At 42.1% G+C, this 13609-nt stretch overlaps 2 protein-coding genes across 2 annotated transcripts in view; both read right to left on the reverse strand.

Annotated features, from left to right (window-relative positions):
* LOC144007226 (uncharacterized) overlaps positions 1-13609 on the reverse strand; it is a 137783-nt gene that overhangs the window by 59434 nt on the left and 64740 nt on the right. The window lies entirely within an intron of this gene.
* On the reverse strand, positions 2661-13575 carry LOC144006672 (uncharacterized). Its single transcript, XM_077505659.1, has 2 exons — positions 5058-13575; positions 2661-4920 (listed from the first exon to the last, which is right to left on the reverse strand). The coding sequence occupies exon 1, from the start codon at positions 10205-10207 to the stop codon at positions 7019-7021; it is 3189 nt and encodes a 1062-aa protein (XP_077361785.1). The 5' UTR covers positions 10208-13575; the 3' UTR covers positions 2661-4920; positions 5058-7018.

Genomic DNA, 13609 nt, shown 5'->3' on the forward strand with positions numbered 1-13609 from the left:
AAGTGTCGATGTGTCAGTTCGTTCCGTACGAATTCGTGTTGAATTATTTTTATCGTGAAGCCGAGCGTAAACGCGTCGTGCCTGGAATGGAGTCGCTCTTCTGCTACCACGTGAAATCTACGGCAATTACACTTGGACAAATCTCATGTCACGAAAATGTTAATATTTAATTTTACTTAAAAAAAAAAAAAAAAAAAAAAAAAAAAAGCTCATAAATTAATACGTTTAATTCTAGATTCATTTGGTTAATAAAAATAAATAGACCTTTAAACTGCACTCGGACGAATAAGAAGAAACATGTTTACTTCCTGTACATACGAGTAGCCCAGTTTAGTTTTTATTTTTTAAATCTCTATTCACTCAATCAGTATACAAACTATTGGGGGGGTAATAATACAATCATTGTATACACTATAAACAATTAGAACATAGAACACGCCAGGAAAGTTAAAACATACAAAAGCTAAACCAAATAAAATCAATAGTAAAACTGAAAGAAAAGAAAATAGTTTGATACAAAATCATATAAATAAATGATAAGTTTGCAATAGTTATATGTTTTTACAGCTTTTGCACAGACAACCAGACAATGACAAAAAAATAATTTCTCACGGATACAAAAAAAAAATCAATAAAGGATTGTTTCTTATGTGTAAATTTAGACTTATGAATGTAAAACTTCGCTAGAATAATCATAAGATTTATCAAATGAAACTGTGTATCGACATTATTATCAAATTCAAATATACCAAAATAATACATGCTTCCAAAGTAAGGAGAAATCTGGATAAATGTAGATTATAATGAATTGTGATAATGTACCCCAGAATTATGAGGAGCACAGTTGTTGTTTTTTTTAAAACATCCTTGCTGTTTTACCTCAGACTGTAAATCTGTAAATCCACCCAAGAGTCTCTGGTCTTTTTTTTTTTTTTTTTTTTTTTTTTTAAGATTTGAGCCAGGAAAAGTTCTAGTCGAGTGCCGGCAAATTCTATGCACTATTGACTACACTTTTTCTTTTCTTGCTCGGCCGAATATCGCTGCCAAAAGTCAGGTGAGTTGTATCCGTAATTGACCTTTCGCAAACTCCGCCCCCCCAAACGAGCATTGACCAATCACACATTTAGCAACCGTTGCTATGTAAGCATAGTCCGTCAAGCTTTACTCAGCTCTCGATGACGTCCATAGTCTGATTGATTTTATTTGATGGCTTACGAGACTGCTAACCACCATAAAACTTTACGGAAGAAGAGTGACAACCATTAACAAGCTCCGGACCTCCAAAATGATGAAGCGGTGTGCCTACGGAGTATGTAAATCGGACTGTGCTAAGGTAAGACTATGCTAACTCTATCGGGCTAACTAGCTAGCTGTACTGTAGTTTGCTTTCGGGGCAATAACAAAACGATATCAAAGTTATTGTAGTTACTATTAATGAATAAAATATATTACTAGAATGTCATTGCCATCTAAGTTAAGCTTGTTCAGTCAGTGGTTAATGTTAGTTTAATGTCTTCTGTTAGCTTTTGCATTCGTCTAAATGTTGCGAGCTAACGTTAACACAAAGCTTCGTCAAGTTTGGCAAACTTAAGCGTCCTAATAAGTGCCCCGAGCTTATCTTGTTTTCATTTTTCATGCAGCATTTTGTGAACGGACACCCGTCTCCGGAGTATCCCAACCAGCCATATAACCTGAACTACATCCATGGCTAGGGTGACATAAATATTTTTTTTTATGATGGACAAAGAATAACAATGACTGATCTGATGCTTTCAAAGACAAAAAAAAAAAAAAACCCCACTAATGTTTAGCTAGCTATAAACACCGAGGTTTAGCTAACTTGCTGACCTAACAGTAATCCTCATATTTTAACAATACTAGACTAATATAAGTAAGAAAACTTACCCGGCAGTACAAGAGCACGACTGGTCCATAATGCTGTGCTGGTTGCATCTGAAGTATAGGTCATGGGGTTTTCTCAGATTTAGCGTGCGTCCTGTGTGTTTCGCCTTCGCTGGCTAATTTAATATTATGACTATAACCCTCCACTGCATATTGTAAACCTTTTTGCCTCGATCTGGAGGATATTGCACTGGTATTGCTCCAAAAGAAATCACTAATACACGCTGTCTGATCTAGCTTACCTGGCCAACTCTCCGTTACAAAGGGTTAAGGCCCCCCTTTTATCTCCAACCGTAGTAACACGGGATTTACAGAGATGACGGGGACGCTTCAAGCTGGCGTCGAAAAGGATTCGTTGAGGTTCTCACCGCCCCAGTTTTAGAGTGTCAGCCCCGGCTTCCATTAGACTACACCCTTAACGAGTAACCTTTGATGATTTAAGGATATAAAATCTAATCACACTCTTTTTACAGCGGCTCCTTTCCTTATGATCGGTTGCACTTAGAATGACCTAAATATGTTTTACTGTCCTTGTTAGAACCGTAAGGGCTTGTTTTATTTGTTTATGTAAGCCGAAATAACCTTTCAGGAATTTTTGGGAACGCAGCCGACATGTAGATGGAACTATTATCTATTCAATAAGGTATCTCTAAGTATGACTCAAATAGTGAGAGAAAAGTGTTAAAGCAGGAAGGTGAAGGTTGGGTTTAAAAAATCAATGATTAATGTGACCACACACATGAAAACCCTAAACCACATCTTGTCTTTCTTGATTTATTACTTGATCAGTGTTCAAACCAATAGCAAAGCAAAATTTGTACAATAATGAATATATGTTGATTAATGACAAAAATTAATGAGTCACATCATAAATTCAAACAGAACAGAATCACATGTACTCACAAATTTGTTGCTCCTTACTCCAGACCATCAATTGAAGAAACAAGAAAAAATAAAAAGAAAAGAAAAATCAAAAACCAAAAAGGAGGGCAAAAGCTTTGAAAAAGAATTATTCCTTTGCTGGGTAGTCACGACAGGTAGCTATTCTGTGATGAACCACCTGGGCCTAATTATCCTTGAGCTAAACTAGTAGCTCAAAGAAAATAATTGAGGAAGTTTACCATTTACTACCCCGGCTGTTTAATTTAATAAAACTGATCAAAACAAGGGGAACTATTATCTTCTAACAGCCAATCAAGACAATGTGTCTACCACAAATTACTCTTATTTTGATTGTTAGAATTACTTCCTCATTTAGCATATAGGGGTAAATGGGGCGCAGAGACGAAAATGCCCTTCTCGACAGAGAGAGAGCCTCGATCTTTTTTGCACGCACGCCTCGTTTTGTCTCCGCCAATTTATAACCTCGGGATGCCGAACATAGCATGACTAAGCACAGATGAGTGTGTTCCAGTCAGTCCGTACCAAAGTTTGAACTGCTGAGTTCTAAATGTCTGGCGCTTACTTCCTCTTCTCAGTTCCTCTTAAAACTGCGACCTTAACAGCTTTGCAAAACCCATTTGTTGACAAGGTCCAATTTTTTATGCAGACAAAACATTCATGACTTTAAAATAAACTGTACTTCCCATTTGTGAATAAAATCCCTTCAAAGCTTTTTACTCATAATGCCCCACACCAATACTGATTAATATGCACATAAAACTCAAACCACACTCAAATAAAATACATGTTATGTCAAAACCACGTTTCTTGCAATCTCATGGCGACATGTCAAAAAGGCCTTTACTCCCGCACTCCATTTAAGTATGTGCTTTGACATGTGAGCGTGTTGTGTGTGCAAAGTGTGTGCAATTGTGTTACCGTAAATGGATATGTGTATATGTGTTTTATGCTGGCTGCTGGCTCACAAGTATATTTACCAATTATGGGGCATGTTTAAACGCTAATTAAGTTGACAACCACACCAAAGACATTTCAGACTAGTGTTGTGTGACATACCAGATTTGTGTGACATAGCGATTATCTCAAACAATCATTGCATCGTTGCATTCATTTGTTAATACATGGCACAGGTTCACATTATACATGTTAGTGACATCATCTATATTTTAACTTCCGGTGACATCCGCTCAGCCCTCAGCCCGTGTTACTCGTCACCCCCCACATGAGATATGAGATAGGGAACACACAACAGCTGAGAGACAGGTCCCGCACAGACATCAGGCATCACATTGAACCCCGGATGAACCGCTCACCGCACGCTCCTCATCAATCACCATGGGGCTGTGGTCAGCCCCTGAGATCCCCTCTCCCAGCTCGGGGAGATCGTAAACACGCACCAAGAGCCCGCTGCGACCATCAATACGGTAGCTGACAGGGCCGCCAGGCGAGGGGGGGGAGGAGGCACAAAGATCAGAGTCAAAGAGGCGCCTCAACACCTCGGACGCCGAGGTATCCCCATCGAGCGGAAGGGGCGATGGCGTAGGGAGAAGTCCTAAGCCACTTAGTGTCTCAGGAGAAGGGGAGGATACGAGCAATTCTGTTGGAGCAGCACCCGCACCCCCAACCGGAGGCTCCCCAGCAGTTGGTTCGGGTGATGCAGGGGTGACCTCACCATCGTGAGGGTCGTCCGGAACGACCTGTTCCACCGCAACCGGCGGATCCCGTTGAACAGCCCTCGGCCGGGCTGCAGGCGCCAAGGGGAGAGGTCCACCTCTCCACGGATTCCAGTCAGCGCGTGAACGCCAAGACGAGATCAGCAGGCATGCGCCATCATCAAGGTGTGTTGTAATGCAACGGATGTCATCTCAGGATGCCGAGGCTCTCCTCGGGCAGACTGCAGTGTGCCGGAGGACTCAGAGATCACCGTATGGAAGTCGGATTGTGCCAAGTCACGTCGTATGTCAACTTCATTCTCGCTTTTAACAGCCCCTCGCAGAAGAACCAATTGGAGTGGGAAGAGAGGGGGAAACAGCCGTTTCCCATCATCACGTCCCCCACCAGCCAAGCATATTTCACGTGGATTGTTCCACACAGGGTACATCGTGGAGTAGGGTTCTAAAACAAAAACCAAAATTACCACTCAAAATAAAATCATAACAGAACAGATGAGCAACAGCAGGTTAAATGTAGCCTCTTTTTTTTTTCTCTAGGCTATTTATTTAATCAACTTTCATCATCATTGTTTTCTGTACTGTTCAGTTGGTGAAGCCCCGTTCATCCAGATTGGTGGATCGTTACAGACACATCATGAGGGATTCTGGCTGGTTCAAGCGACCTCTCAGTTCTGGATGACAGTGAAGCAACAGAACGAGCCACCAGAATCGGCGCTCTGTCGACATCACTCTCTCCCTGGGGTGGAACGACAACAAAAAACAAAACAAAAAAACGCTCCTATATAAGAAGGAGCAGCTTTTTGGCGCATGTTTTGGTCAGGAGGCAGGCTGTGGCCGCTGCTGTAAGCAAAAACAAACCAAGTAAAATCCACTTCCCTGATTTACTTATAGCACGCCACAATCCTGAACCAATGGTTTCAAGACCTTGTTCCACAAAATAAATCTAATCTAAATCTAAATCTAATGTGGAATCAATTACAACTCTTGTAGTTTGAACAAATACCAATTCAATTTTTTCATACCACGTGCAGTCATGAAGGTCGCTGCCGTGTCCACGTTGGAGCCAATGTTCAGCAGGGGAAAAACAAGTTCCTCTGTTATAAATTTTGTTTGGTCCAATTCAATCAAAACCTAAAACTTGATTACCCTGGCAAAGCGACTTTTTAAATGCATGTCCCTCCCCAATTTGCAATAAAGCATCAGGTCGATCAAGCATGAATTTTGGATATTCAATTTGTGTAAGCCCATAATCATTCACCCATTTAAGACAAGTTTGTTTGTCAGCTTGCATTCGTCTTTTCCATATTTTGGTATTAGGTAATTTGACCCAAAGGGCTCCTTCAGGAGTACTAAAATTTGCATAAGGCCATTTATTTTTGCAAACCCCACCCCAATTTGGCACTGATCCACAATTTTCGCGGGCCAGCTGAATCAAACAGGATGTTTTTTCGGAATTGCAACTCATCATCCAAGGCCTGGGGCCAAAATATAAATATGGTGACCACAGCGACGTACCTGGATAAGTATCTTGTTCTTTAGAATACACTGTGGCCAAATATTGGCATTTAATCCAATAATTAAATGACATATTAAGGCAAGGCAGAACCCATTTTTATTTTTTTTTTCCCATTTCCCAGCTTCGAAAGCCCCACCAGGTCCTGGCGAGATCACGAGTGCGAAATTCTTTCCAAGCCTGCAAAACACCTTTTACAGTATTATTCACAAGTAACCCTGAACAATTATGCACCCATTTTGTTCCTATCAATTTGTGATTGATGATTCAGTGTGGCTGTGCTTCTCTTACCTCTAAAAGAGGATTTCCCCAGCATTCCTCCACTGCTGTGGTTAAAAATCCACACCTTGCATTTTCCAAAATGCAATCTGCCAATCCGGCCATTATGCCTCTTGGCGAGCGGCGTGTAATTACCGCACCCTTGACTGAAGCTAGTTTGATAAAGGGCGGGATGTCGGCGATGTTCGCTGCCATTCTGATTCCCTGGTTATTTCCTGGCTTGAGCTGGATGTAGCTTTAAGCTGCTCCACGCCTTGAATTCCTTTTTTTTCAGTCGGACCGTGTTTCTGTCAGGAATCCAAAGTTCCAGCTTTCCCAGCTCTTTCCTTGTGGGGATGGGGCCAGCATGGTCTATAGCTTAGTGTACAGCCGAAGCCACCTCCCGCACGGACTCGTCTGGAACCACCTTTCCCTGTGGTGTTCTGCTCCAGTTTTCTGCTCCTACAACTATTAACCTTCTTTCTTGAACATATCGGTCCACTTCGTCATTTCCTTGCCAGTGGCTTCCTTCCCTAAGGTGTGCCTTTCGATGGACAACATAAATTTTTAATGAAAGTCTCATTTCAGCTATTTTCTTCCATAACTCACTGTGAGCTACCATTTTACCTTTCGCTCCCTCATAACCATTTTCTTCCCATATGGCTAGATCTTTTTTTGAGGGCTTGTGCATAATAAAAGCTATCGGTTATAACCTGCACATGACTTATGTGTCTTTTTACTACTTCCGACAGCCCTTCTAGCACTGCTGTTACTTCTCCTGCTTGTGCGCTTCCGGCAACTTTGCCGCGACTGCGACAAACCTCTCTCCCGTTCTGTTTGAGGATGAAGCCCCAGTGTGCTGCGGGCCAGCATACGCAGCTCTTCGAGGCTGCTGGCTATAAATGTCTCTTTGCTGGACAGGCTGGGGTGCCTTCGGGGTAGATTGACGCAGCTGGTCGCCCTCACGCCGGTTGTCAGCCTCCTTTCTCCTTTCATTATAATGCTTCGTCAGCCTGTCCCATTGTTTGATTGACCCTTCAATCTTAAGAACTGAACTTTCCGGTCCCATCTTAATAAACATGGCTTGGTTTGGTTTATCTGCTACAAGCATTCTCAGGACTTTAACGTACCTGTTTGGTGTTATAATTTGCTTCAATTTGTACCACACATTCATCAAGGTGACCCCTTTTTTGAGTTGTTCCTTGGCCCGGGTCACATAAGTCTCTTCATCTTCTTCGTCTTCATCAACCCATCGTTCATAAACTCCTTGTGCGGTTTCGTGGGACATCACTGGGTCGGAAATCACTAATTGCAACCACATCTTTTTGGCTATTTCTCCTCCCGGGGCATCCTTGATCATGGGCCAAGTAGCATACAAATACTCTTTCACTGTTTCTTTTGGGTCTTTATCTCGAACCATGGCCTTCAAGGCCTTAAATGCTCGCATGTTTTTTTCCTGATCATCCAACGTAGCCAAATCATTTGGGGCCTGTGTTATTAACACAGGCTGTGCCGTGTTTTGCTGTTGCTGAGGAACAGTGACTGAGACAGGCAATGAGGAAGTTGCATATCCTGCTTGAGCGCCAGCAGGCCCCACTCCGGCCCCGTCTTGATTTATGACGTCATCCTGTTCTCTCAACTCTGCCTGAGCTTTGCAATAAGCCGCCTGTTTCACCAATTTAAGCAAAACATCATACAACACGGTCACAAAACCTTCTCTGAAATTTTTAGTCAACATTGTACAATTTATTAATGTACGATATGCGGGGGTCATCAACACATTAATTATCTCTCCATAATTCGTTTTTACAGTTAGGGATGCTTCTTCGCTGAGTTTGTCCAACCAAGCAGCAGGATAAGGATACTCTGTTTGACCTACTGACGGCACATACACACGCCTGTCATCCTTAGTCTGCAGGTAACCAACCCGGGTGTCCAGGGCTATCCTTTCCGAGGCCTTCAAAACGCTTAGGACTGGCTGCTGTTTTTTGGTCCCCTTGCGGATCGCTCCTTTTATTACTTTTGGCTGCTGAGCATGGTTAGGGCTGGTCGGGGGGGCAAATGACTCCAAGGACCCGAGGTCATCTCTCTCATCCTCAGGTGGCGCCCTCGGGCCGGTGTCCCCTTCATCCTCACTCTCTTCTTCTTCGCCGGATGAAGATGAAATCGGCGGAGCCATCAACTCAGCGTCTCTGTTTGTTTTCTTCAACGCTTTCCTACCCATGACCTCTTTGGTAACAGGGGTCGGAGGAGGCAACTCCCTATATGAGTCATCCACTCCCTGCGGCGAGGAGGCCGCTAAGCCCGGGTCTATCACAGCATCCTGCATGCTATTTCTACCTGGTGATTTTTTTATCTCCGTTAGTTTTTCCCTACCTTCTCCAGGTAGCGAGGGCCTCCAAGGCGTGGTGGGAAGGCCGCTGGGGCCGAGTTGTTCATCATCTGACACCATCTCCTTGGCAACACTCACCAGTGAACCTGTGACAGAGGAAGGGTGGGGGCCGAAGGTTACATTTTGAGTGCTCATACCTTGTTCCGTGGCCGGTGACCCGGCGCCTTCAGGAGATTTCATCAGGCGCCGCTTCTGACGCTGCGCTTCCTCCTTCAGTTGCAGCCTGGCCTCCTGCAAGGCTCGTGCAGTCCATCTCTCCATGGCCTCGGTCTCCCTCCTGTTATGCTGTTCTTGTGATATGGCCACCACGAACTCTGTATCTGGAAGCTGGGTGACAGGGGTCGCGATCTGTAGCCTAAAGGCCCCTAGGGCCACTGACTCGGCTATTGTCCACAACATTCTTCCTGATCTTATTCCGTTCACATCAATCACGACACGTGTAGCTTCCTGATCAATAGCTCCATTTATAGCTCTCTCCAAAAGTTTCATCACATTTTTCATATATACTCTTTGATTCAATTCTGGAGTCCATTTTTGTCCTGGGCAATGAACTATCATGTAAAAGTTAGAACTTCCTCCACTTGTTATTCTGTATTCCCTTGCATCAGATACTTCCTCAATTGGAGCTTGGCTCCGTATGTCTCTTCTCTCTCTTTCATATTCTATTCCAGCTGATGATTTTAAACTCGCCCCAAATTTACTATTGTACGACCTGAGTTTTACATCAGTGAGAACAATAAGAGCGCTTCCACCAATCTCCCACACATTTCCATGGAATTGACATAGCATTATACCATTTCCTACATTCACTTTTTTGGTGGTTTCATCCGGCAAAGGAATTAGCGGAGGCTGCAGCCGAAGAGGACTCATTTTTTGAGTTAGTGCTTTATGTCTCACTTCCTCTCTAGCCTGCCACTCACTTTCTTTGTTGTCATATTCCGTGTCTGTATCTTCCATCGTAATTCCTTCAGGTGTGAGTTCATAATCTGAATCAATTTCACTTCCACTTTCCAGTATATTTCCCTGTTTTCGATATACTGCTATTTCGGTTATTTGATCCAATAGTGGTTGATACTCTTTTAAGCGGGGCATAGCTCTCGTTTCACTAGGCTTTATCAACTTCCCTTCTATCTGGGCTGTTGCGGCGAGCATTTTTACCACCGGATCAAATTCTGGTTGGGTGCTGACCAATTGCACAACATTATATTCGCTGAATATTTCCACCCACCATCTTAGCCATATTTCACCTTTTTCTTTTGTCTGTCCAACACTTGGATGTTTAACTACAGCAGTTAGCAAATATCCCTGTCCTGTGAGTTCAGCATAAAAAATGCCTTTATCCTGAATAGTATCTTCTATCAACCCTCCGAGTTTATCTGGGGGGATAGACGGGTTTAGACAGTTAATTGCTTCTCTTTTTTCATGATGCCAATTTCCTATACCTTGCCCATGAAGAAAAAGCCGTGTTTGAATATGAGGTTGTCCATGAACTGACTGTTGCAGTGCCTCAGGCCCTTCTTGACCCGAGGTCACTAAATTTTCACTGGATTCGCTTGGCCCTTGCATTCTGCTGCCTTACGTTTTTACAATAGTTGTAGGTCGAAGCTATTTTTTCAGTTGCCTCCCTCTTGCGCATAGAGGGTCAGGGACTTACTATAGCCTCTGGTTACTCAATGCCTCTGGTTACAGAGTCACTTCTTCTCTACTAACAAAAGGGCTATTACTTTAGCTAACTTTTATTAGTAACTACTAGTGGTGGGATATTTCAATTAGGTTTCATACCTATTTCAACATTCCCCTAGATCAGCCTTTTTGGCGTATTTCTGAGCCCGCCTTGCCGTGCTTTGGACCTGAGCAGTCAGCCCAAATAAACTGGTGTTATTTATACTCCCTAAGGTTTTCAAACAACCAAACAAATTTTTATTTGTTACTTTAAGACTGATCTCCACTATTTTTAGACCTATTCCAGTTGTAGCCTACAGCACAATTTCCCTCTTGGATATTTATGTTGCAGGTGCTGTTCCAGGAAACTCTATTCCTCACAGCCACTGTTTATATGTCTAACTAAGCTTATCTGACACTAAATTTATGTCCTTTCTGGGGTAGCGAGGTCCTGGGAAGTCAACCCCAGCTACTCCCCGTCCAGGTTCTTCCTACGGACATGAATCAATTAACTTTAATCAATCTCATGTCCCTGTTCGGGCGCCAAGTGTCTGATCTAGCTTACCTGGCCAACTCTCCGTTACAAAGGGTTAAGGCCCCCCTTTTATCTCCAACCGTAGTAACACGGGATTTACAGAGATGACGGGGACGCTTCAAGCTGGCGTCGAAAAGGATTCGTTTAGGTTCTCACCGCCCCAGTTTTAGAGTGTCAGCCCCGGCTTCCATTAGACTACACCCTTAACGAGTAACCTTTGATGATTTAAGGATATAAAATCTAATCACACTCTTTTTACAGCGGCTCCTTTCCTTATGATCGGTTGCACTTAGAATGACCTAAATATGTTTTACTGTCCTTGTTAGAACCGTAAGGGCTTGTTTTATTTGTTTATGTAAGCCGAAATAACCTTTCAGGAATTTTTGGGAACGCAGCCGACATGTAGATGGAACTATTATCTATTCAATAAGGTATCTCTAAGTATGACTCAAATAGTGAGAGAAAAGTGTTAAAGCAGGAAGGTGAAGGTTGGGTTTAAAAAATCAATGATTAATGTGACCACACACATGAAAACCCTAAACCACATTTGTCTTTCTTGATTTATTACTTGATCAGTGTTCAAACCAATAGCAAAGCAAAATTTGTACAATAATGAATATATGTTGATTAATGACAAAAATTAATGAGTCACATCATAAATTCAAACAGAACAGAATCACATGTACTCACAAATTTGTTGCTCCTTACTCCAGACCATCAATTGAAGAAACAAGAAAAAATAAAAAGAAAAGAAAAATCAAAAACCAAAAAGGAGGGCAAAAGCTTTGAAAAAGAATTATTCCTTTGCTGGGTAGTCATGACAGGTAGCTATTCTGTGATGAACCACCTGGGCCTAATTATCCTTGAGCTAAACTAGTAGCTCAAAGAAAATAATTGAGGAAGTTTACCATTTACTACCCCGGCTGTTTAATTTAATAAAACTGATCAAAACAAGGGGAACTATTATCTTCTAACAGCCAATCAAGACAATGTGTCTACCACAAATTACTCTTATTTTGATTGTTAGAATTACTTCCTCATTTAGCATATAGGGGTAAATGGGGCGCAGAGACGAAAATGCCCTTCTCGACAGAGAGAGAGCCTCGATCTTTTTTGCACGCACGCCTCGTTTTGTCTCCGCCAATTTATAACCTCGGGATGCCGAACATAGCATGACTAAGCACAGATGAGTGTGTTCCAGTCAGTCCGTACCAAAGTTTGAACTGCTGAGTTCTAAATGTCTGGCGCTTACTTCCTCTTCTCAGTTCCTCTTAAAACTGCGACCTTAACAGCTTTGCAAAACCCATTTGTTGACAAGGTCCAATTTTTTATGCAGACAAAACATTCATGACTTTAAAATAAACTGTACTTCCCATTTGTGAATAAAATCCCTTCAAAGCTTTTTACTCATAATGCCCCACACCAATACTGATTAATATGCACATAAAACTCAAACCACACTCAAATAAAATACATGTTATGTCAAAACCACGTTTCTTGCAATCTCATGGCGACATGTCAAAAAGGCCTTTACTCCCGCACTCCATTTAAGTATGTGCTTTGACATGTGAGCGTGTTGTGTGTGCAAAGTGTGTGCAATTGTGTTACCGTAAATGGATATGTGTATATGTGTTTTATGCTGGCTGCTGGCTCACAAGTATATTTACCAATTATGGGGCATGTTTAAACGCTAATGAAGTTGACAACCACACCAAAGACATTTCAGACTAGTGTTGTGTGACATACCAGATTTGTGTGACATAGCGATTATCTCAAACAATCATTGCATCGTTGCATTCATTTGTTAATACATGGCACAGGTTCACATTATACATGTTAGTGACATCATCTATATTTTAACTTCCGGTGACATCCGCTCAGCCCTCAGCCCGTGTTACTCGTCAACGCCGGTGTAAGTCTTCCCGTCACGGCTTGTGCTGTCGGAGGCACCAAGCTTGACGGACTAGCAACAGTAACTAAGGGGGGCGGAGCTAATGCGAAAGGTCAATTGCGGTTTCAAAACAACATTGAAAACATTTTCAGTCTTTCAACCAATGCCTCGGGAAAACAATGCCAAAATGCCATTTTTGAAACTTGGCTGGTGAACGTTTTGAATCTCTGAAAGTTTGTGGGTGAAACTGTTAAAAAAAAAAAAAAAGGTTGTCATTTTGAATGATTTTTTTATACTTTTTGGAGATTCAAACCCACTTTTCAGGTTTGGAAATAGTTTTTCAACGTTTTGAGAACGTTCAGAGTTTACAGGTTTCAAAAACGGGAAACAAATAAATGCCTCGGGAGAACAATGCCAAAACGCCATTTTTGAAACTTGGCTGGTGACCATTTTGAACCTCTGAAAATTTGTGGGTGAAACACTGTAAAATCATACTTTAAAAAAATGTCTGTCTTTTCTAAGCATTTTTTTTTTTATTTTACAGCTTTTTCTGTGATTTTTTAGTCATTCAAAAATATTTTTGGAGATTCGAAACATTTTTTCAGTCATTCAAAAATGTTTTCGGAGATTCAAACCGAAGTTACGAGGTATTGGCAGGATTCTGATTCCAAACTTTTACCCTTGACTTCTCATTTCAAAACGAGTAATCCATCTTGTTCGGTGAGACGAATAAACATTTGGTTTCCCCGTCATAACAGCCCTCTGAGATAAACCCTGAGGACTGCAACAAAACTGAGTTTTGACACCCCTGAGCTAGTCTAACAGCACAACACCCTCCCAAAATCCCCACTTAACTGGCATTGCTGCTTGAAAGCGCCAT

The sequence above is a fragment of the Festucalex cinctus genome, chromosome 1 (genome assembly GCF_051991245.1).
Source record: "Festucalex cinctus isolate MCC-2025b chromosome 1, RoL_Fcin_1.0, whole genome shotgun sequence".
Taxonomy (NCBI): domain Eukaryota; kingdom Metazoa; phylum Chordata; class Actinopteri; order Syngnathiformes; family Syngnathidae; genus Festucalex; species Festucalex cinctus.

What these genes read in the sequence shown, in the direction of transcription:
- LOC144006672 (XM_077505659.1), bottom strand. Translation starts at nt 10,207, where the DNA reads ATGCAAGGGCCAAGCGAATCCAGTGAAAATTTAGTGACCTCGGGTCAA.